Below are 23,963 nucleotides of genomic sequence, written 5' to 3'. Positions count from 1 at the left end.
AATTGTTTTAAAAAGTCTTGTTATAATGGTGGAAGGGAATCACACTTACTTTGCATTCAGATTTCATTTTTAAGGTAAGCTTTCTTAAATCAATCCTATTGCTAATTAACATGTCACTTGAGTCTAGAAATGTCCCAAATCCTTTATGCTGCAGCCTACAGTAGTACTTTAATTATAAATAATTTGGTAGTAATTCATTGTTTAAAATATTTTTAATTAAAAGAAGTTTTTACAAAGATTTAAAAACTACAGAAACATAAAAGAAGTAGTAGAAAAATAAAGACATTGTAAAAGCATAAAAGAAAAAATAAAGGGTAACAAAAAGGAAAGAAAAAGATACCTAAAGAAGTGATTTCCAATCTTCTTTGCAGCAGTTACCTACACAGCAGTTACCATCTCCACCTTCCCATATTGCATATCATGGTTCCCTTCTTCTCATAGACAAACCTTTTTAATCAATAAATCCCAAAATCATGTTCATTTTTTTCCATTTTCACCAAAAAGTCCATAAAGGGTTTCCAGTCTTTTATAAAAGTAGTTGTAGTTCCCTCCTTAATCAACAAGTCAATTTAGCCATTTCTGCAAACTCAGCCATCTTCACATCCATTCCTCCATTATTGATATTTCTGTAGTCTTCCATCTTTGTGCATATAATAGCCATTCCTTCATCCAAAACAAACAGCAGGCAGCAAAATACAATTTAAAATCGGGTAGTCCCAGTCTTCCTCTTTCTTTTGCATCTTGGAGAATCTTGTATTTAACCCTTGGTTTTTCCCCCCTACCATATAAATCTGGGTATGCCTTTTTGCCACTGTTTAAATAGTGCATCAGTTCTCAAAACAGGTCTTGTCTGAAATAAGAACAACATTTGAGGTAACACATTCATTTTTACCACAGAAATTCTTCCCAACAATGATATTTGTAATTTTTTCTATCTTAATAAATCCTTAATTTCATTCCATACGCTTAACGCAGTTATTTTGAAATAACATAAAATTCATGTTAGTTATAGTAATACCCCAAAGTTTCCCTTTTTCTCAATCTGAAATCCAGTTTTTACAGACAATTCTTTTTGGTCTTCCATCTTCATATTCTTTGTCAACATCTTTGTTTTTTTCTTACTAATTTTAAATCCAGCCAATGCACCAAATTCTCTTAGTTTTTTTGTTAATACATCTATCCCTCCTAAAGGGTTCTCTAAAATTAAAATCAAATCATAGTGAATGCCCTTTATTTGTAAACTTCTTTTTTAACTTTCACTCCAGCAATTCTCTCATTTTGCCTAATGGCTCTATTCAAAACTTCAAGAGCCAGAATGAATGACAGTGGAGAAAATGGGCATCCCTGCTTGTTCTTTTCTGTATTTTACAGAGCTTGGTCAATTCCCCATTCACAATTATTTGTGCCTTTTGTGAAATATATATTGATTTTACCCATGTTCTCTCCAAAGTCCATATCTTCCAAAATTTTAAACAGTCCAGTTTAAATTGTCAGAAGCCTTCTCTGCATCAAGAAATATTAAGGCAGCTTGCTTTTCATCATGTTGTTCCAAGTACTCTAATATATTAAGAACATTTCTAATATTGTCTTCTAATTGTCTCTTAGGTTAAAAAAAACACATTGGTCTTCATGGATAAAATCTTGTAGAACATTTTTCAGTTTACAGCTAAAATTGTCATAAATATCTTATAGTTATTATTCAGTAGTGATATTGGCCTATAATTCAAATCCTGTGCTTCTTTAGGAATCAGTGCTATATATATGTCCCTGTCCAACTATCCAGTATCATTCCATTATCTAAACTGGAGTTCATTCTTTGCAAAGATAGTAAAAGCTTGCTGGGGAAGGTGATGACTGGGGAAGGCAATGGCAAACCACCCTGATATACAGTAGTCTGCCAAGAAAATGTTGCAAAAGCGGTGTCCCCCCAAAGGGTCAGACATGACTTGATGCTTGCACAGGGGACCTTTCACCTTTCATACAATAAAAGCTCATCTTTGAAATATTTATAATAGGAAGCTGATAATCCACCTGGATCAGGGGTTCTACCTTTATTCATCTTCTTTATAGCATCACAGATTTCTGCTATTGTTATTGGTTCATTCATCGTTCATGTTTGGATGTCTGTTTTCTTTGATAGGTTTTGTTTCTTTAAATATTCATCTGTCCTTGCCAATGAAATTTCTTTTCTCTTACATAGCATTGTACAGGTAGTCCTCGCTTAACAACCATTCGTTTAGTGATAGTTCGGACTTATGATGGTGCTGGAAGAACTGACTTATGACTGGTCCTCATACTTACGACCGTCACAGCATCCCCACAGTCACGTGATCACAATTTGGGTGCTTGGCAACTGGTTCACATTTATGATCATTGCAGTGTCCCATGGTCACGTGATCGCCATTTTCGAACTTCCAAGCTGGCTTCTAGGTAGCAAAATCAATGGGGAACCACGTGATTCACTTAACCACGTGGTTTGCTTAACACATGATTTGCTTAACGACCGCTGCAAAAGTTGTAAAATCGGGTCAGATTCACTTAATGACTGCTGTGCTTAGCAACTGAAATTCCGGTCCCAATTGTGGTTGTTAAGCGAGGACTACCTGTACAGTACTAATGAAATTTTCTTTGAATACTTACATTATCAGTCACCATAGTTTTCTCATTTTGTAATTTTAGTATCATTTTCCCTCTTTCTCAGTCTATAAATCAGCCATTTTCCTGGCTTATTTTCTAACTCAAAATTCCTCTGTTTAACAAAGTTCAATTTTATTTCCATCTCTCTCACTGTTAACATAGAAAATTGATGCTGTAGAAGTTTAATTTTCTGTGAGATATTTTTTCTCCCCAGAGATCTCATTTGTTCATCCTCTTTTGTCTTTATATCCCTTCGAATCTTTTGCATCTTTTCTTGTCTTTGTTTTTTCAGTTTATTGTTCTGCTATATAAATTGTCCTCGCGTAAATGCTTTACTGGCATGCCGTACTATTTTTATATCCATACCCTTATTGAAGTTATTCTCAAAAAGTTCTTCAATATTCTTTTTACATTCTTCCACTATTGATTTACTTTGTAGTAATATTTCATTTAGTTTCTATCTATAAGTTCTAGCTTTCTTCTTGAATGTTGAAGTCACTGGATTATGGTCAGAGAAAGTCTTTGGCAATATTTCAACTTTATTGATACAAGCGGCCAAGCTTTTGGAAATCCAAAACATGTCTATTCTGGAGAAAGATCTATGTCTTTTGGAAAAATAAGTATTCTTTAGAATCACCATTGTTATGCCTTCATATATCAATCAGTTCAAGATTGTCCATCATTTTGAAGGAAGTTTTTGGTAGTTTGCCTTGCATCATTTCAGTCCTTTTTACTGATGTTCTATCTTGTTGTGGACAGACTATTCCATTCCAATCTTCCATTAGGTACCAATTTTCATACAGGTAGTCCTTGACTTATGATGACAATTGGGACTGGAATTTCCATCGCTTAGCAATGCAGTTGTAAAGCACGACTGCATCACTTTGTGACAGCAATCCCTGCAGTCCCGGTTGCTGTTGTTAACTGAGTCCCATGATCCTTAGGCAAGGCAACTTCCTGCCAGCTTCCCCCAACCAAAGTCGGGGCACCATAAGAGCTGTAACTTCAGGGGCTGGTTGTAATCCTTTAGTTCTGGTGTTGCTTCTAACAATTGCTGAACATATGGTTATAAGTTGAGGACTACCTGTATGACAGCTCCATTAATTTTCCCATAAGTCCATTGAAAAATTCAGCTGTATTTTCATTTGGAGCATAGATCCCCACTAAAAGGATTCTACTTTCGTTAAAATTAATCTTCACTCCCACATACCTACCTTGATCATCAGATAATAACATTTTTGGTTGAATTATGGATTTATATACAAAACAACTCCCCCCCCCCTTTTGCTTTTAAAGTGGCTGAGATATATTCGTCTCCCAAATTTTTATAAATCAAATATTTTTTATCTTTCTTTCTTATATGTGTTTCTTGTAAACAGTTTATATCCAACGTTAATTTTTTCAAATAATGAAATATCTTCATTGGGAGGCATTTGCTCCATTTATATTCCATGTTAAGTATTTAAACTCCATGTTTATTTTATTAATTTTGAAAAGTCTATACCTGTGGCACCTAATGTAGTACTATCTTCCTCAGCTTCTTGTAGCGTTAACTGCGTAACTCCTTCCATTTGCGTCTCCAGTTCAACCTTGTGTCTTTGCAAAAATTCTCCCCTTTTGAACTGAGTTAAGTCGAAAACTTTGCTGCTTAAAAGTAAAAATAACTCCTTCCAATTTATCCCCCTAAAGGTATCTTGTGTTTTAATTTGTCAGGAAGGTGTAATCTTTTCTGTTATGCAGTATTCTAATGGGTATTTCTTTAAGTAGGATTACATCTGAGTTGCCTATCCTTAACTTTGTGTTAAAGTGTGGTAGAATCTGGTCTTTTGTTCTCTTCCTAACAAAATGCATCAATAGGTCTCTTGGGATATTTCTCAATTTAGTGTATCTTGTATTAATTCTATAGACCTCATCCAATTCTGCTTCCATATCTTCTTCATCCCATTCCAAAACTTTTAGATAAGCCTGAACTATCCTGTCTCTTACATCTTCCCCAGGTTCTTCTGGGACTGCCCTCTACCTCAAGCAAAAGTCCTTCTCCCTCAGTTCTGCCAAATTATCTACGTCTTTTTCCATCTCTTGCTTCAGGCTTAGTTTCCAGAGTTTCTACTTTAATTTATCGAATTTCACCTTTAATCTGTATTACTGATTCGTTAAATTTCTTGTTCATTCTTTCCTCCAAATTCCAAACCAGTTTTTCCTCTGTGGAAGCTGTCGCTACTTCTGTTACAGATGTTATGACAGTCTTTCCCATTTCTTTAAACATCCTATGTAAAATCCCAGGTATAATCCTGGCTAGTTGATCAGTCAGTGATCCTCTCCTCCCCTCTTTCACTGCTTTTCTAGTAGTAGCCATCTCTCTCTGTCTCTCTTATTTGGATTTATAATCTAAATAAGAACATCAAAAAGAAGAAAAGCCAGCGTTTGCCTATTTTTTCCCTTTTTTGTGTTTCTTCAATCTTGTACTTTTACAACAATCCCTTGAAACCTCTATACTTCTATGCTCATAGAGTCTCTGCACTTTTATGACAGTCCCTTGTCCCTTTTGTTTAAGAAAGCTGACCAGTCATTTCCTTCAGTGAGCCAGAACAAAATGCTTTCCCATGAAGGTATGTGCTATTTATTTAATTAATTCCCAGGAACTTAAAGTAAACAAAGTCCATAAAACTCCCCTGGACCCTTTATCCATATGAAACTTTTGTAATCCAGATTCTTACTGTGCTTTTTGCTGCAAGTTAGGTTTTTTTTTAAAGTCTTATTCTTTTTCTGTTAAGTATGTTATGGGCTGTAGGAACACCCATTGGATGATCCAGTTAAACTGCTGCTCTGAAGACCTCTTTAGCATTTAGTTAGTTGTAATCCGAAGTGATTTAAGAAATGGAGTTTAATCCAGTGTCCTTTAAAAGGTTTCGCTGAGGCTATGAGCCTGATCCTCCTCTTTGTCTCCCAGCTGCTCTTACTCACAAGATGCCTGCAGAGTCCTTTCAGATCCTGCAGGCTTCCTCATGAGGAGTGGCTGTCTGGAGCACACATGGGTGATCTCTTCACCTTCTTCTTTCTCTGGAGAAGCCCTGCAAGACTGGGCACCTCACCCATTGCGATTCCAGCCTTGGCATCATCCCCACACTTTCGGAGATGTTCAGTCTGCTACTTTCCCCACTGGAAGTCCCATAAATAATTTGGTAGTAATTCAGAGGTGCAGTATGGGTACTTATTAACATTCATATTAAAATGCCTCGTTAGGGTCTGAGCATCCATTGTCAACATTTGGAACTATTAAAAGGATGTTAACAATGGCTGGTGCAAAATGAATTTATAGTGTTACTGTGTTGGCTTTTTCCATCCTTTTCCAGAGCAGGCAACCAGAAGTTTTCCAAGGTGCTGGTTATGATCTATAAAGCACTACATATCATAGGGTCTGGTTATCTGAGGGACTGCCTATTTCCTGTGGTGTCTGTCCAGCTGGTACGAGCCAACCGGGTTTGCATGCTTGGGGTCCCTTCAGTTAAACAGTGTCATCTGTCAGGAGCCAGGAAGTGTGCCTTCTCTGTCTCAGCACCTGCCATCTGGAATGTGGTTCCCCTGAGATCCATGTGGCTCCCACCTTAATGGCATTCTGGAAAGCCTTGAAGACCTGGCTGTTCTCCTAGACCTTGGGCTAAGGTGGCTGGGGCCCCTGTTGGATGTGTTTGTATGTGTGAGTGTTGGCTGGATTCCCTAACTTACCTTTTTCTCTATTTTTCCCTGTGTTATATTTCTTACTTTGTCTTGTTTTACTGTGAGCCGCCTAGAGTCAGTCTGGAGTCGGGTGGTGCCTAAATTGAATAAAAGAAAACAAACTAAAATGTTCTGTACTACAATTCTAATAATCTTTGACCATTGCCTAACTCTGTGCTCAGTGACGTTGCAATTCGGTCTTCTAAATGTATCAGGTTCCCTACTCCAGACGGTTGTCTTTGACTAGAGAATTATTGAATATTGACTATATGTCTGTGAATAGAGAATTATTCTTCAAAAGTGATGGATTGCATGTTGCAACAATTCTTCTTTTCAGGCCTGTCTATGGATTTATCTTCCTTTTCAAATGGATTGAAGAACGTCGATCCCGACGGAAAGTCTCTACTTTGGTAGATGAGACATCAGTGATTGATGATGACATTGTCAACAACATGTTCTTTGCTCACCAGGTAAGCTGATCTGAAGAAAGCAGAATATTCCCAGTTGGATAAAACAAGCAGTAATGTAAATCACTCCAATCTCTAGCAGTGAGTACATTTCTGGGCTTATTCCATAATAAACAGTATAAGCTCCTGTTTTTGAGAATGAACAAAGCCTTTTTTCTGTCCCCAGTGAGCAATCACAATTCAAGCACAATACATTTAAGGGAAATATGGCCATTCAAACTAGACTCTGTGAAAATAGTTGGAGAATAGGCATGGGGAATCTATGACCATGGATTATTGTTAGCAAAAGCTCCCCATCTGGCCCAAAAGGTATTGTTAGACCTGGAAAAGGATAAAAAAACCTCTAATCAGCAGCTGACAGAGGATAGAGTGTGTCTCACTTGGTAACTCTTACCTCTGTTGGTGCTGGTGGAAACTGTAAACCTTAATTGCTGTGTGTTTGTGTGCAAGGGTGCATTTTTAATTGGAAGTTCCCTCTTGAGAAGGGGTAGTCCTCTTCTACTACAGTCAGTCTTTTTAAAAGCCTTGCTTCTCTTTCTTTTTGTCTGTCACTCCTGAGGGTAGCGTTGGCCAGGCCTAAAGAATATGAATGGAGTGAGTGTTTTGCTGGATTGCTTGCTTTGTGCTCTTAAGTGTCCTACTCTCTGAAATGGGAAGACTTTACAACTGGGTGATTGAACTTAAAGGTGTTTTCCATATCATGTGTAACATGCATTTTGTTTTATATATAATATGTTTAATACTTGGTTGGTTTTACTTTTCTCTCCATTACTCACTCAGAGCAAATTTGTTGATGGAATACTATATAAACTAATAAATAGTTTAAAATGGAGGCTTTGCAGTGATAGACAGAAGATCAAGAATGCACAGATGGTTTTTGTGCAGATGGGCTATTCTGCTGGATTGCCATACTTTCATATTTCATATAAATGTTCTTTTGCTTTGTAGCTGATTCCCAATTCTTGTGCCACACATGCATTGTTAAGTGTGCTCCTGAACTGTAACAGTGTGGATCTGGGGCCAACGCTGAGCCGAATGAAGGAATTCACCAAAGGTTTTAGTCCAGAGGTATGAAGCCAGAGCAAGCTGAGTCCTTAACTCAACTCGCTAGAGTGTGTGTGTGTGTGTGTGTCTGTGTGTCTGTGTGTCTGTGTGTCTGTTTCTTACTGGCTGGAAATTCTGGAACTTACAGCCTCAGCATATTGAAAGGACACCAAGTTTGGGAAAGTTGGCTTAAGTAATCCTTTCTATAGACAACACTTTGTCAGTACTACTCTTGAAAAAAAAGTTTGGTGGATAGGAGCTCAGAATTCTGAGCTGAGGCTACTAACTTGCTTGGAGAAACACAATATTGGAGTAAGTGATATTGCAGAGAACTGGTTCAATTTTTCTAAACAAAAGTGTGTGAACATAGTTTTGAAATTACCCTTACTTAACCCTGAGACAGTAGTCCTCCTGTCCCCCCTCTAGTAGTGCTCAAATTATATGACTCACATTCATTTGAGGTTTTTTTTCCCCCTGTCTGTAAAAAAGATTAAGGTAATTGGGGTAGAGCATCTCTTTAGGTCTACTGAAAAGAAGGCTATATGTGATCTTACAGAGTCTTTCCCATCATCTTCCAGAGCAAAGGCTATGCCATTGGAAATGCTCCAGAACTGGCCAAGGCCCATAACAGCCATGCTAGGTAAGTTGGGGAGGGCAGAATATGTGTTTGCTGCAATATAGACCACATCTACACAGATTTCTTGTCTTTCTGAATCAGACCAGAGCCCCGGCATTTGCCAGAAAAACAGAATGGAATTAGTGCTGTGCGGACCATGGAGGCTTTTCATTTTGTCAGCTATGTTCCCATCAAAGGGCGGCTCTTTGAACTGGATGGCCTGAAAGTTTATCCCATTGATCATGGTAAGGAACCCTGTTGCCTTAGTTTCACTTATCAGGAGCTTTGTGGTACTTATTTTGTTCTGGAATCATTAGTAGTTTGCTATGAAGAATATAATAAAGCGGTGCAAAACATTTTAACAATCTTGACTTTGAAACACCCTGTTTTGAGTGTGAGACAGCTGGTTTGAGTACGAAATAGGCTGTTTTGATCCTTGGAAATGTTTTGTGCTGAATATAGGGCTGTTTAGAGCTTGCAACACTTTTGAAGTGGTTAAAATTGCACATTTTGCACTCAGAATGAGATGTTTTGAATTCAAGATGGTTTGTTTTGAAACATTTTGCATACAACTGGAATATAGCAATGTTCCAACTGATGAACACAATGATTTGGGAAAATAGATATGGAATAGCTTAGAGGGTGGAGGAGAGTGAATTGCAATTATTCTATTCTTAGGTAATGTTCTCTTATGTGCTTCATGCTTTGTTTGCATTAGAGTAGAAAGAGTACAATTCTTTTGGCCCTGTCTGCAGAATTAGAAGGCGCAGGGCTAGAATACAGATTAATATTTTGTTTTGTAATTTGAATTTATTGGTTTGGGTTTTCTGTTCTGATAGGTATCAGGTGGATAGTAATGTTTAAAAGGAAAAGAGTATATAAAAATTTTAAACGCAGATTAATATTATCAATAAAATAATTACTAAAATTACTAAAATGATGTAAGAACAGTATATATTTTCCCTTTGGTAACTCATTCTGTGGGTTAGGCTGAGATAATCACCTTCAGGGTTTGGTTTTCTTTTATTAATTGTCTTTGAAGTAGTGCATATCTCGGAATCTAACCAATAGCCAGATAACTTACTCAATAGATAGATAGAGGATGTCCTTATACTATGCTGCCATTAAACTTGTTTGTTTTCATGGAAGGAAAACACACTGTGCAAGGCAATTTAACAAATTAGTCTGTTAGGCAAACATACAAAGCAAATGTTTCTACTTGCTTTCATTTCCTTTTTTCTAGGGCCTTGGGCGGAGGATGAAGAATGGACAGACAAAGCCAGGAGAGTTATCATGGAGAGGATTGGACTTGCCACAGCAGGGTGAATGAACAGATCAATGAATTTTAGGTTTATGTGAAAATTTTAGAGGAGTACTTGAGAAGTGATGAAGTGTTTTGGGGAATTTCTGTTCAGTAAATCCTATTTTGGTTTCTGGAAAGTTTTTTTCCCCTAATCCAAAGTTTTGCTGTACCTGCACAAGAACTGAAAATCAAGCATATCACAGGATTTATTTGTCCAGTGCCACAAACTGTGATATTTAGGTTGACCTGAGAGTCACAGAGGAAGAGATTCTGCCACAATAACTTAGGGTTGGCATGTTTAATGCCCACTGTTATTGCTCGCAGGGAGCCGTATCATGACATCCGCTTTAATTTGATGGCTGTGGTACCTGACAGGAGAATGAAGTATGAATCTAAGCTACATATCTTGAAGGTGAACCGACAAACTGTACTGGAAGCTTTGCAGCAGGTAAGGAGGAGATAAAGATAAGATTAGACACATATCTTCTCTGGTTACATCTAGCTTTTGAAAGATATGCATCTATTTGTTCAAGTTTGAGGATCTCTAAGCACAGCAGAGTTCTGAGTGTAGAATGGCTTTTCTAAAAGGAATCTGGAAGAAACAGACTGTCTACTAATAGAGCTGATGCTTTTAAAAACCTTTCACTATAGTTTTGTTGTTTATTCGTTTAGTCGCTTCCGACTCTTCGTGACTTCATGGACCAGCCCACGCCAGAGCTTCCTGTCGGTCATCAACACCCCCAGCTCCCCCAGGGACGAGTCCGTCACCTCTAGAATATCATCCATCCATCTTGCCCTTGGTCGGCCCCTCTTCCTTTTGCCTTCCACTCTCCCTAGCATCATCATCTTCTCCAGGGTGTCCCGTCTTCTCATTATGTGGCCAAAGTATTTCAGTTTTGCCTTTAATATCATTCCCTCAAGTGAGCAGTCTGGCTTTATTTCCTGGAGGATGGACTGGTTTGAACTTCTTGCAGTCCAAGGCACTCTCAGAATTTTCCTCCAACACCACAGTTCAAAAGCATCTATCTTCCTTCTCTCCGCCTTCCCTATGGTCCAGCTCTCGCAGCCATATGTTACTACGGGGAACACCATTGCTTTAACTATGCGGACCTTTGTTGTCAGTGTGATGTCTCTGCTCTTAACTATTTTATCGAGATTGGTCATTGCTCTTCTCCCAAGGATTAAGCGTCTTCTGATTTCCTGACTGCAGTCAGCATCTGCAGTAATCTTCGCACCTAGAAATACAAAGTCTTTCACTGCCTCTACATTTTCTCCCTCTATTTGCCGGTTATCGATCAAGCTGGTTGCCATAATCTTGGTTTTTTTGAGGTTTAGCTGCAAGCCAGCTTTTGCACTTTCTTCTTTCACCTTCATCATAAGGCTCCTCAGTTCCTCTTCGCTTTCAGCCATCAAAGTGGTATCATCTGCATATCTGAGATTGTTAATGTTTCGTCCAGCAATTTTAACTCCAGCCTTGGATTCCTCAAGCCCAGCATGTCGCATGATGTGTTCTGCGTACAAGTTGAATAGGTAGGGTGAGAGTATACAGCCCTGCCGTACTCCTTTCCCAATCTTAAACCAGTCCGTTGTTCCATGGTCTGTTCTTACTGTTGCTACTTGGTTGTTATACAGATTCTTCAGGAGGCAGACAAGATGACTTGGTATCCCCATACCGCTAAGAACTTGCCACAATTTGTTATGGTCCACACAGTCAAAGGCTTTAGAATAGTCAATAAAACAGAAATAGATGTTTTTCTGAAACTCCCTGGCTTTTTCCATTATCCAGCGGATATTGGCAATTTGGTTCCCAGTTCCTCTGCCTTTTCTAAACCCAGCTTGTACATCTGGCAATTCTCGCTCCATGAATTGCTGAAGTCTACCTTGCAGGATCTTGAGCATTACCTTACTGGCATGTGAAATGAGTGCCACTGTTCGATAGTTTGAACATTCTTTAGTGTTTCCTTTTTTTGGTATGGAGATATAAGTTGATTTTTTCCAATCTGATGGCCATTCTTGTGTTTTCCAGATTTGCTGGCATATAGCATGCATTACCTTGACAGCATCATCTCGCAAGATTTTGAACAGTTCAGCTGGGATGCCGTCGTCTCCTGCTGCCTTGTTATTAGCAATGCTTCTTAAGGCCCATTCAACCTCACTCTTCAGGATGTCTGGCTCTAGCTCACTGACCACACCATCAAAGCTATCCCCGATATTGTTATTCTTCCTATTCAGGTCTTCTGTATATTCTTACCACCTTTTCTTGATCTCTTCTTCTTCTGTTAGGTCCTTGCCGTCTTTGTTTTTGATCATACCCATTTTGGCCTGGAATTTACCTCCGATGGTTCTAATTTTCTGGAAGAGGTCTCTTGTCCTTCCTATTCTATTGTCTTCTTCCACTTCTGCACATTGTTTGTTTAAAAATAATTCCTTATCTCTTCTGGCTAACCTCTGGAATTTTGCATTTAATTGGGCATATTTCCCCCTATCGCTGTTGCCTTTTGCTTTCCTTCTTTCTTGGGCTACTTCTAGTGTCTCTGCAGACAGCCATTTTGCCTTCTTGGTTTTCTCTTTCTTTGGGATGTATTTTGTTGCCGCCTCCTGAACAATGTTGCAAACTTCTGTCCATAGTTCTTCCGGGACCCTATCTACTAAGTCCAGTTCCTTAAATTGATTCTTCACCTCCACTGCATATTCCTTAGGAATATTAGTGAGCTCATATCTAGCTGATCTGTGGGTCTTCCCTAATCTCTTTAGTCTGATCCTAAATTGTGCAAGAAGAAGTTCGTGATCGGAACTACAGTCAGCTCCAGGTCTTGTTTTTACCAACTGTATAGATGTCCGCCACCTTTGGCTGCAAAGGATGTAGTCAAGCTGATTTCGGTGTTGTCCATCTGGTGAAGTCCATGTATAAAGCCATCTCTTAGGTTGTTGGAAGAGAGTGTTTGTTATGCAGAGTGAGTTGTCTTGGCAAAATTCTATCAGCCTATGTCCTGCTTCATTTTGTTCTCCCAGGCCATGCTTACCTGTAATTCCAGGTGTCATCTGACTGCCCACCTTAGCCTTCCAGTCTCCTGTGATGAACATAACATCTTTTTTAGGCGTATTGTCCAGTAGGTGCTGCAGATCCTCATAGAACTGCTCTACTTCAGCTTCTTCAGCATCTGTGGTTGGGGCGTGTATTTGGATCACTGTGATGTTAGATGGCTTGCCCTGAATTCGAATTGAGATCATTCTATTGTTTTTTGGATTGTATCCAAGCACTGCTTTAGCCACTTTACTATTAGTTATGAAGGCTACGCCATTTCTTCTGTGGTCCTCTTGTCCACAATAGTAGATCTGGTGGTCATCTGATGTGAAGTGGCCCATTCCAGTCCATATCAGTTCCCATCCAAGCAGATCCTCCTGAGAAAAACTGCTACTGCTGCTGCTGTTGCTGCCCGATTTGGTGAGGTAAAGGGGCCTGAGGCCAAACCAGCATCAGGGTACCTAGAAGTTAGATGGGTCCCCTCACTGATGGTTTACGAAAGGATCTTTGGAAGCTGGGTATTTGGCATCAGTTAATTTTTGTAATTGCTATTTATTGGTGGAGGGTTCCTGTTCATATTATTTTGTATTGTGAGGTGGCGGGGAGATGGAATTTTACAATGAATGTTTTTTTACTTCTTTTGTTTTTGTAAGTTGCTCTTAGTCTCTGAGGATTTGGCAACATGCACATTTAATCATAATCACAGCAGGAACGGCCATCCTTTTCCGTATATAATGAGTACATCATTGGAAGCTGTGTTGACGTGTAGGAAACATGACTGTTTTCAGATTTCTGACCTTATTTTGTGAATTTTTATTGCCATCTTTTTAATTTTTCTATATAAGCTCATCCGAGTGACTCAACCAGAACTTGTACATACCCAGAAATCTCAAGAGCCCCAGACTTCTGAGGAGCCCAGGTCAGCTAACAGCAAGACCTCCACTGCACTGGAAGTAGGAAGAGCACAGTTAATTCCAGAGAGCTCCCAGGCAGGTATGGGATACTGGATTTTTAAAATAATATAGTTGCTAGGAATGTAGTGGTTGGCTTTAGTGGTTAAGGCTGCAGGCTAGAAACCAGGAGACTGAGAGTTCTAGTCCTGCCTTAGGCATGAAAGCTGGCTGGGTGATCTTGGGCCAGCCACTCTCTCTCAGCCCAACTCACCTCACAGGTTGGTTGTTGTGGGGAAAAGAGGAGGAGGAAGGAGTGTTAGGAATGTTCCCCACATTGAATTATTTGTAAAAATAATAAAGACAGGATAAAAAAAAATATGCAAGCCAATCACAAGGTATGATTTTAAAGCACCTGTGAGCAACTCACAATCTATAGGTGAATATGGCCCTGGGTCTGTCTTATGATTTGTAGGTGGTCTAGCTGATTAACCACATTTTTCTGGATATTGTGCCCTTCTAAATTCTCCTGGAGCCCAGCACAAATGATGTGCAAGCGTGTGATATTTTGTGTTTCCCAGGAATAAAATTTTGAGAAAGAGAATATGGAAATGGGGGGTGGAGCCATTACCTCTAGTGTCTGCTGTACCTCCAGAGTTTCTCACTCAAGAGTAAGCACGTAAACCTTGAATAGGAAGAGATCTGAAATGTAACAAGTTATAATTACTCATTTTTAAGGTAGTTGTAGAAGCCGATGAAATTCCTCCCTCATACTACTTTCAACTCAGTGGCAGTATGTTTTCTATGTGTAGGGAGGCAATTTTAATACCAATCATGAGATACTTGGGTGGTGTTGGAACAATGCTTTTTGTAAGGCAGAAGTGCAAAAGGCATGGCTCAGAGCCAGAAGCAGGCCACTAGTATTCTTTTTGAAGGCCTCAGAGTAGGTGGAACCAGTTATATGTGTGTTGGGGGATTATACGTTAAACATCTGGAGAGATGTCTTGAGGATTACAGAGACAACCATTTTACTCCACAATCCCACAAAATAGATCTTTGCCTTATGCATTTTGGGGTTTGTGTCCCTTGATGTATCACACAAAACCTGTTATGGCCCTTGAACCAGTGGAATTTGTACATTCCTCGTTTAAGATATAAGAAATGTGTGTCTGTACATGTGGGGTGAAAGTTGTGTGTTTGGAAGTAAGGGAAGTCCAGGTTCTACTGATTGCTAGATGTGACCCCGTGGAATAAGGTTTTTGCATCAAAGTGTCAATTTATAAAGGAACAACTTTGTCAGTGTAATCAACTGTAAGCCTGACTTCCCAAATAATATTCACTCTGACTGTGAACTTAGTGCAGTCATGATTCCAAATGTTAGGCAGCTGTAGCCAAGTGAGACATTTATTCTTGGGGTAAAGGTATGGAGGTTTAGAAAATGGTTAGGGTTCTATGTAATGATGGAAGTATCCCAGATATACTGCCTGTAAATGTACAACTTGAAGACTTCCATTTGGAAGTTAATACATGAGCATTTTGCAGAGGGTTCTGAAGATTCTGGACCCCAGGATTTGCCTATCTCAACCCAGAGCCCTTCAAGCAAGGCAAAGCTGAGCAGTAAACCGCATGTGAGCAGCATAAATGGGGCCCTATCAGCCCCCAACCCCATCGTACAAAGGCTGCCAGCTTTCTTGGATAACCACAACTATGCCAAGTCACCTATGCAGGTGAGATTTTGGACAAAATCCTGTGTTTTCTGCCTGATATGCCACAAACTACATAAATTCAGTTTACCTGGCTTTTTCCAGAGGAGATTGTGGCACTCGTTGGGCAGGAATACTTATTTTAATACTGTGTTTGGTTCTTGTATATGTTTTTCTCATGTAAACAGCTGGGAATCTTTTTTAATCCAGCAGGATGTTAAATACCTACCCACCTACCTACTAATTTATAGTTCTATTTAAGCTTCTTTCTGTTTATTGAATGTTTGATTAACAATGCCTATACATTTTAAAATCTTGTCTTTGTAAATTACCATCCTCTGAATGTGTAAGCTATCTTTTCCAAGTTTTTAGTATCTTCCTAGAGGTGTTTGTCAGAATTTACTAGATTTTACAGAGTCCCACTGAATCATGGTAAAGCAGAGTGTAAAAAATATAGTCAGTAAGCATCACTTTTGTGGCCCTCAGATCCCCTGGAATGGCTGGAGTGAAATCTTCACCTCCTTTTTGCATTTTGGCAGATGGTGGGGATTTAAGGAATGCAATGGGTGACTTAAGCTTTGCTGTGTGTTTTTTTTATTAAAAGACGGTATAATGTTGAAAAGAATCTAATGTTCATAGTTCCTTTTGCTAATGAAAAAAACTAGATGATGATCACCTCGATTGACCAGACTGTTGCTAGACAGAGTCCTGCTGGTCGCAACTCACTTTCCATTCATCTTGATTCCTGGCTTTTCTTCTCCAGGTTTGGCCAAAGTCAAGGTGATGATGATGGTTTGGAATTTGGCTGTCATCAAAATCTCACACAAAAAATATTTTTTTAAAATAAAATAGAAAATGAGCCTTCCCACAATGGAGTACTCTTCTTGGTATGCTGCGTAAGCCAGTGCATTTTATGATTCCCAGCAAAAGGAGTTAAATGTAGCTGTCTTGCCTTTCTGCCTCTTTCATGAATGCAGATTAATATCTGAGCACTTTTCCAGTGAAGAAAGGACTTGAACGAATAACTGCTATTTTGCATATGCTATCCAATGTATAATTCTTTGCAAGTTGAATAAAAATGGCAAAAATGACCACTTCTGCTGATTGGGTTTTGATTTTGAGTAAAATTTGAGCATTCTGGTTTTGGACTCTCTTACTCATACACTTTTGGTAATTTCAGCTGCAACACTGAGGCTCAGAATATTTCTTATCTGTGTTCTCAAGAGCAGCAGGAGAAAGCAAAGCTATAAAGAAGAAAGGCAGCTGTCATGAAACGAAGCAGTTCTGTATTTAGCATGGAGTGAACAGAGAGCTTCTGAACCTGTAACTCCAGAGGCTTTGGCACTGGCTCAGCTCCCAGCAGGGCCGCTGTTCCACCTGTGCTGCTGCCCAGTGTCTTGCAAAGGCAGCTGGAACAGCTAGGCCTTTCTGAATTCCTGCCCAGCTATGTGTGTGATGTTGCTTATGAGTACAGAAAGCATACTTCCTGTAGGCTCCTACATGGCATCAGAAAGCAGGGTGTCCAAGTGCTTGAAAAGAGCTTGTGAATCAAGCAGTTCTTTCCCCCATGTTTCATTTTTAGAGGCCTCTTGTAAAGTAATAGCTTTTGCATGGAATGACTTTTGCTGCCTTCTTTTTATTATGTAAGTAAAAAGACCTGTTGTTATTGGTGAGCTGCTGGATAAAGGGGAGAAGCACTACCATGAAAATTCTTCCCACCCCACATTCCTCTGATATGACCGTTCCCAGCTTCCCATTCTTTTTGAAAGATGACGTGCTTTTTTAACACAAAAGTATAATTCAGTTGGAGCAGAAGGCAAGAAAGGTATTTTTGGGAGACTGTTGCCTCAGTGGCATGTTAGGAACTCCAGTAATATTTAAATCAATTTAACCTAAAAAAAAAATAATAGGAAAGGAAGATAGGTGGAGAGGTTTATGCTCTAGCACCCTGATGAAACTAAGCTGGGCTTTTGCTATTTATTGCCTGGCTGACCTTTAAGAATAACTGTATTTCGTTTAAAGACCAGTGAGGGAAGAAGGGCAGATGAAAAAGAAAGTCTTCCCGTAGCACCCAGTCTGTCCAAACCAAGAAGCACTTAAAGGTACCTTCATGGTTCCATGGGAAAAAGGTAAATCTGCCACAATAATAGTGCAGCATTGTCCAAATTTATCGGGCGGGCATAGCATAATATCCACATCTCTAGCAGAGCAGCAGCACGCCTCACGAGCACCATCAGGGGACACCAGTACAAGAAATGGGCAGGACCACTACTTGTGTGATGGCATGTCCATTGGCAAGGAACTTCCTAGGAGAGGATATTGTACAAAAGAGCTGTGTCGCTTGACTTCTTTTCCACTTAGCAAATAAGAGAGCTTAAACCACTGTGGATGCCTCTGCATTCCTAACCAGGAGGGACTGTCGTCGTAAGCACCATGGTTTTCTTTCTCTGATTCAGACTTGTATGCTGGTGAGTTCCAAGTGCCATTTGAGCAGGAAGCACAGATACTTCTTCATTTGTTTTTTAAAATGGACTTTGGAGGGCAGGAGATCTTCTTAGATACCAGTCTTACCTGAAGCCGTCTGGCTGATTGTACTTCAGGAGGAAGAGGACCTTGCAGCAGGAGTGGGCCGAAGCCGAGTCCCAGTCCAGCAGCACCAGCAATACTCCGATGATGAGGATGACTATGAGGATGAGGAGGATGAGGAAGTGTGTAGCACCAGTCCTGCTATCAGGTAATGGCCTCTAATAGTTACTCAGTCTGTCCTTGCCCCTCTGTGGAACTTGAGAGTTCCTTACTTCCAGTTCTTGAAAAATATCCCAGCGTTTAGGGCTGTACTGTATGGGCTGCGCAAGAAAGAAAGCTATTTCGAATCTTAGCTTTGAGGTGAGGCCCTACTTCTTTGTGGAAGGAAAGGCTCTACCTGGAGTGTTGCCATTGAGCAAGGTTTGTGTGAGTGGGTCAGCCCTATTTGTACATCATCAGCGTGGAGAGCTATATAGAAGCAAGGGACTGCTCGTTGTCTTACCTGGAAAATGCTGAAGGTACAACTGCATGGTTTTTTAAAAAGAACACAGTACCACGAGAAATTGGTATGTGACTGGAAGGAGAAATGGCAGCAGAAGTTCAAACTGGAGATATTGAATGACACTTGTGAACTATTTTCAGAATGGAATTTTTGGTCTTCGGAGAAATATTAGAAATAAAGGCAAACTATTTTAGCAGCACAGATATTATAAAAGCATATATATTGAATGAATGAACCCCCAGAAATATAACTGCTTTTATCTGACATACATATATAATATACTGCAATGTTATAATAACATTCTCTCTCTTAATGCTATAAAATATTTATTCTGTCTTTTCTAAATTGAGGTTGATATATAAAATTATATAATATATAAAAATACAGAATTAATGCTGCGAAAGCAACAGTATAAAGCAAAATGTTATGAAGACGACAATAAAAACAGTTATGCAACTGAGCAGACTAGTATTGTTTGTCCCTTTACTTATTTAAAGATCTTCTTTGCATGGGTGCCTAAAAATGGAAGGAAAAATATGTTTTAAGGTAGATCAGTTTTAAAATTAGAATGCCACCAGTAAAATCCTGCTAGAGCTAATAATCATCCTCCTTAAACTGAAGTATTTTGGTCTGTGGACTTAGAGTTCTCTCTAAAGCTACAAAATACTTAGGGAAAAATGAAGACCTTGTTGCACTCAGAATTTCATTTACAGTCAATAAAGCTGGTGCTGGTGACTGAATATAAATATATGTCCTTTTCTGTCTATATCTACCTACAAATGGGCTGAAGTATGGCTTCTGAGTGTATGTGAAAGACAATCTGGTCCTTGTGCAATTTGATTCCAGAATTAAAAGTACTTTGGTAAACATTGCTCTATCTTAAGAGAGAGCAAAATGCAGAGCACAAGGGCTGATTTAATTTTAAGTTTTGAGGTATGTGATCTGCCACAGCTCAGAATTAAAAAAAAATTGAATTTACAGTATGGTGCAGGAGATCTTCCCTACCCAGTTACCAGATGCCTGCTTCCTTTTACCTTTTTAAAGTAGATTTTTCTTGTACTTTGGCCTTGTGTTTTAGTATAGAAGACATAATGTAGAATCTTTCCATTTGTTCCGATTGCTACTCTGAGTATAGCCCTTCTCAACCTAATGTTTTTCTCTTTTCCCTGGTTTTGGACAGCTACAAGCGGAAGGGCCTGGTGAAACAGGAGCACCTGATGGGGAGTGGAGATGGCCAGCTGTCTATGCTGCAGCCCAACACCATCAATGTCCTTGCAGAGAAGCTGAAAGAAACCCAGAAAGATCTCTCCATTCCTTTGTCTATTAAGACTAGCAGTGGAGGCACTGCAGTAGCTGTGGTTGCCCACTCTCAGCCATCTCCCACGCCCAGCAATGAAAGCACGGACACTGCCTCAGAGATCGGGAGTGCCTTCAATTCCCCACTTCGCTCCCCCATCCGATCAGCCAATCCTACTCGCCCTTCCAGTCCTGTCACCTCTCACATCTCCAAGGTGCTATTTGGAGAGGAAGACAGCCTGCTCCGTGTGGACTGTATACGCTACAACCGGGCTGTGAGAGATTTGGGACCCATCATCAGTACTGGTTTGCTGCACCTCACAGAGGATGGAGTTTTCTGCCCTCTTACTGTCACAGGTATGGCTCAACAGAAAAAGATGTTACTGTGCCTTAAGTATCCTCTTACTCATATGAGGGTCCTCTTATCTTCTTTGCTTACTGGGCAGCTAAAGGGTCTGTGGGAGGACTCTGGTGATAAGCAGGAGGAACAGTGATAAACTGAACGCTGAAGGGCTTTTCAAATTGGATTCTGATTTCTTCTTGGTACCTCCTCGTTTACAACTTTAGACAAGTTAGCACTTAAGGTAGGTAAAGGCCTATACTGTTTGGACTCAAAAGGGCCTGTAACAAAAAAAGGACGATAGCTAAGACGAGCATCATATTGATTTGCTGCAATGCCTTTGGGCATCATAAAGGTCTCACTAGGGTAATAGCATTCTGGAGGGCTTGTTCACTTTCTGGTGAGTGATTGGCCAAACATATTTCAGCCTTGTTTATGTATAGGCAAGTTTCTTGTGGCAGCCATTTTGTGAATGTGCTCGTTGCTTGTTCCAAGCATGTCCTGGTTCAAAAAATTGTCTATCCCTTGGTCTAAGTCATGCACTGTCTGTTGGTAAGATTACCAGCTAGGGTCATTTTTCCTTTGCTTCCAAGTGTGACTCCTTGAGCTTTTCAAAGTAGGTTTATAGGATCATGTATGGGAATTCATGGATAAACTTACTGGAGAAAATACCCTTTGCCTCAGATGCGTTCACACATGTTCTGTGTGAATAATGTAGAAGGCGCATGATTATAAGGGAGCCCTTTCTCTGCTGAGTTACTTGGTTTTCTAGCATTGGTTTATGGATAAGATGTTGCTTTTGTTACAGGCTTCTGGGCTCGGAGTATGTATTGCTTGGCTTAGAAAGAAATACCATTACTTATTCTTCTACTTAAAATATAAAAGTAGATAACACTGTCTTTTTGTTTTCCCAGAGGGTGGAAAAAACTCCCCTCCTTCTAGCAAATCAAATGAAGAGGTTCAGATCATTGTAAAAGCAGAAGAAGGGGACTCTAATGAGCCAAATGACAGCAAGGAGAAGGCTGGAATTGGCCGGTCTACTGATCCCCCTGCTGGGGAAAAGTATGCTCCTAAAGTAAGTGCCTTTGGCCCAAAACAGTTCTGTGATGGCAGAAAGCACTTGGAGTGTTATTTGCTCAGACTTGGTTGCATTGGCTGGGCCTTACTCCTAAGTATGTGACACTAAACTTGCTGACGGGAATCCTGCTTTTTCTTGAGTCTACCAGCCTCATAGAAAATGGGGGGAAAGGGGGCTATTTTGGCAGAGGGATAAAGTCGCCCCATATCAGTCTGACCACATCACTATAAAATGTAATTATGGCTACTGTGGGTGTTTTTCAGACAACAGTTGCCCCTATTCTCAGTTCAGTGCTTGAGTCACGCAGAGAGAAGTCCAAATGTCTTTATGCTTTTGCAGTGCTTTAGAGGTGAGGCGTGTGCAACCCCTGCTGATCCCAGGCTTTGGTGCTACCCCTATGCAGAAAAGATTCTGCATGCAGGTGACAAGGCGGCTTTTACAAAATCAGGGCTGAGTTTGTCTGGAAAATGTTGATATTGTTAAAACAAAGAATGCCTAAGCTCAGTAGTAAGGGACCTGCAATTGTAGCGGCAGCTCTTTAAACAATACCTGAGAGAACGTAGAGAATGCTGTTCCTGGCACAGTTTTCTGTTCTTCTCCAAGACGTTTTGTCTTGGTCTGGCCTTTCACCTGATATTTATGGTTGTCTTGAAAGGTGAAAGGTCCCCTGTGCAAGCACCGACTCATGTCTGACCCTTTGGGGGGACGCCGCTTTCGCGACCTTTTCTTGGCAGACTGTAGCGGGGTGGTTTGCCATTGCCTCTCCCAGTCGTCACCTTCCCCAGCAAGCTGGTTGCTCATTTTACTGACCTCGGAAGGATGGAAGGCTGAGTTGACCTGAGCCGGCTACCTGAGAGAGAATCTGGCTTCCGCTGGGATCGAACTCGGGTCGTGGGGAGAGTTTTGGTTGCAATACTGCTGCCTACCACTTAGGAGGAATTTATTTTGATACCAATACACTTGAAACAGAAAAACAAACAATAAAATTGCCATTTCTATCTCTATCCTATTCTACCAGACTATGAAACCAAAACAAAGCATTAGAATTATATTTATAACATAACCCTACCTCACTTTGGATTTTTAGCGATGGGATGGGAAGCTGCCTAGTGTTACCAAAGGGATGATGTGTGATACAATTCAGTAACCTGTGGAAGACTACCAGTTCCTTACTCCTGGTTTAATGTTTCTCTCGTGGTAGAGTGTGGACTAAGATACAATGAGACATGAAGGTTGTTGAATGACTAGGAGAGTCACTGACTTTTAGCCTAACTTACCTCAGGGAAATTGCAAGGATAAAACGGAGTGATGGGGAGAGCACAACGTATGTTCTGCCCTAAAGCAGTGAATGAAATAAATAAATGTTTATATGCATAGTATTGCAGAACTTACACCAGACACTCCATTCTTAAAAAGTGTTCTTTCGAAGAAGATGCTTTAGTCATATGCATACTGAAGAGAGTGCCCACAGAGTATTTGAAATTAATTGGAATGGTGAAAAGACAGCATTTATTCTTACTTGCAACAAGAGCTTTTAGGCACTGTTTATTTTATGCTTAAGTCAGGATTGTTTAAAATGAATATTTCCCATTTGTTTAATTTCCCATCTTGTGTTACTTTATTGATTGACTTAGTTGTTGTTCCAGTTGGGTGCTTTGGGACTGTGGAAGCTTGTTTTTTGTTTTTAAAAACAAAAAGCTTGTTTTTTGTTTTAGTTAGAGGATGACCTAATCTAACAATAAAGTTATACTGAGATATTGCTGGTGTTTTAAGCTGATTATGAGATACTGTGGCAGCATTAGTACTAGCGGGACATTCTGCTTATACTGTTGTTCTGCTCTGACAGGAGCTCCTGGCATTGCTTAAGTGCGTGGAGGCTGAAATTGCAAACTATGAAGCCTGTTTAAAGGAGGAAGTAGAGAAAAGAAAGAAATTCAAGGTATGCTAATAGGAGATACTGTATTGTTGTTGTTATTTTTGTTATTGATTTATTATAGCCACCCACTCCCACAGACTTCTGGTGGCTTACAAATACAAATACCAAACAACAAAAGCAGTTAATATTTGGTAAAAAGGTAATTATTCTCTTGGGTTGAACTCGGCTCCTGATGGCTACATAGACAAATTCATGGAAGTTTCATGGAAGTAGTTAGCTTTTCCTGGATGTGTTTTCAATTTCCCAGCCTATTCCTGTGGTTTCCTGATAGCCTTCTGTCCAGGCTCCAAGCAGGTGTGCCCCTGTTTAGGCTTTTTTAATATCAGCCAAATCGTAGTTTCAATTGAAGGTACTTCTTGGTCGATTGACCTAATATTCTGATACGAAAACAAATTAGAAGTCTTAGTCCAGCAAAGTTTGAATTACTGTGTTTTCTTGTTAGCCTTGCTACATATGGATGTAAAACATTTAAGCCTTGCTTCTTATCTGAAGCTGGAAATCCCATTGTCTTTCAATTATTATACATGGGTCAAAATTTTGAGAATGGGATTTTTTAGTCTTTTGTGTTTAATTTACTACTGAGGCTCTGTTATGGAGTATCATAGGATTTTTTAATGGTCTTGAATCTTGTCTACTAGCCAAAGGATAAGTGTTGTCATGTTTTTTCTCTTATTTGCTTCAGTCTTACTGTTGAACAGATAATTTGTTTCCACTCCTTAATTTTTTTTTAGATTGATGACCAGAGAAGAACTCACAATTATGATGAATTTATATGTACTTTTATCTCCATGTTGGCACAAGAAGGTGAGAGGAGTTTTGCTTTCTTGATCAGACAAAAAACCCCCCAACACATTTTATTTTAATATTAATCAACATAAAAATA

At 39.7% G+C, this 23,963-nt stretch overlaps 1 protein-coding gene across 1 annotated transcript in view; it reads left to right on the top strand.

Moving 5' to 3' along the window:
* BAP1 (BRCA1 associated protein 1) overlaps positions 1 to 23,963 on the top strand; it is a 33,906-nt gene that overhangs the window by 6,277 nt on the left and 3,666 nt on the right. The window contains exons 4-16 of the mRNA XM_063291916.1: positions 6,692 to 6,824; positions 7,770 to 7,889; positions 8,444 to 8,505; positions 8,584 to 8,726; positions 9,725 to 9,803; positions 10,109 to 10,232; positions 13,655 to 13,802; positions 15,242 to 15,426; positions 18,003 to 18,136; positions 19,611 to 20,083; positions 20,981 to 21,141; positions 22,991 to 23,083; positions 23,812 to 23,884. Of these exons, the coding sequence (XP_063147986.1) occupies positions 6,692 to 6,824; positions 7,770 to 7,889; positions 8,444 to 8,505; positions 8,584 to 8,726; positions 9,725 to 9,803; positions 10,109 to 10,232; positions 13,655 to 13,802; positions 15,242 to 15,426; positions 18,003 to 18,136; positions 19,611 to 20,083; positions 20,981 to 21,141; positions 22,991 to 23,083; positions 23,812 to 23,884 (1,928 nt within the window). The remainder of the gene's footprint in view (positions 1 to 6,691; positions 6,825 to 7,769; positions 7,890 to 8,443; positions 8,506 to 8,583; positions 8,727 to 9,724; positions 9,804 to 10,108; positions 10,233 to 13,654; positions 13,803 to 15,241; positions 15,427 to 18,002; positions 18,137 to 19,610; positions 20,084 to 20,980; positions 21,142 to 22,990; positions 23,084 to 23,811; positions 23,885 to 23,963) is intronic.

This window comes from Candoia aspera, chromosome 2 (genome assembly GCF_035149785.1).
Source record: "Candoia aspera isolate rCanAsp1 chromosome 2, rCanAsp1.hap2, whole genome shotgun sequence".
Taxonomy (NCBI): Eukaryota; Metazoa; Chordata; class Lepidosauria; order Squamata; family Boidae; genus Candoia; species Candoia aspera.
The sequence above is the reverse complement of the archived record's forward strand: the minus strand, read 5'-3'. Positions and strand labels throughout refer to the sequence as shown.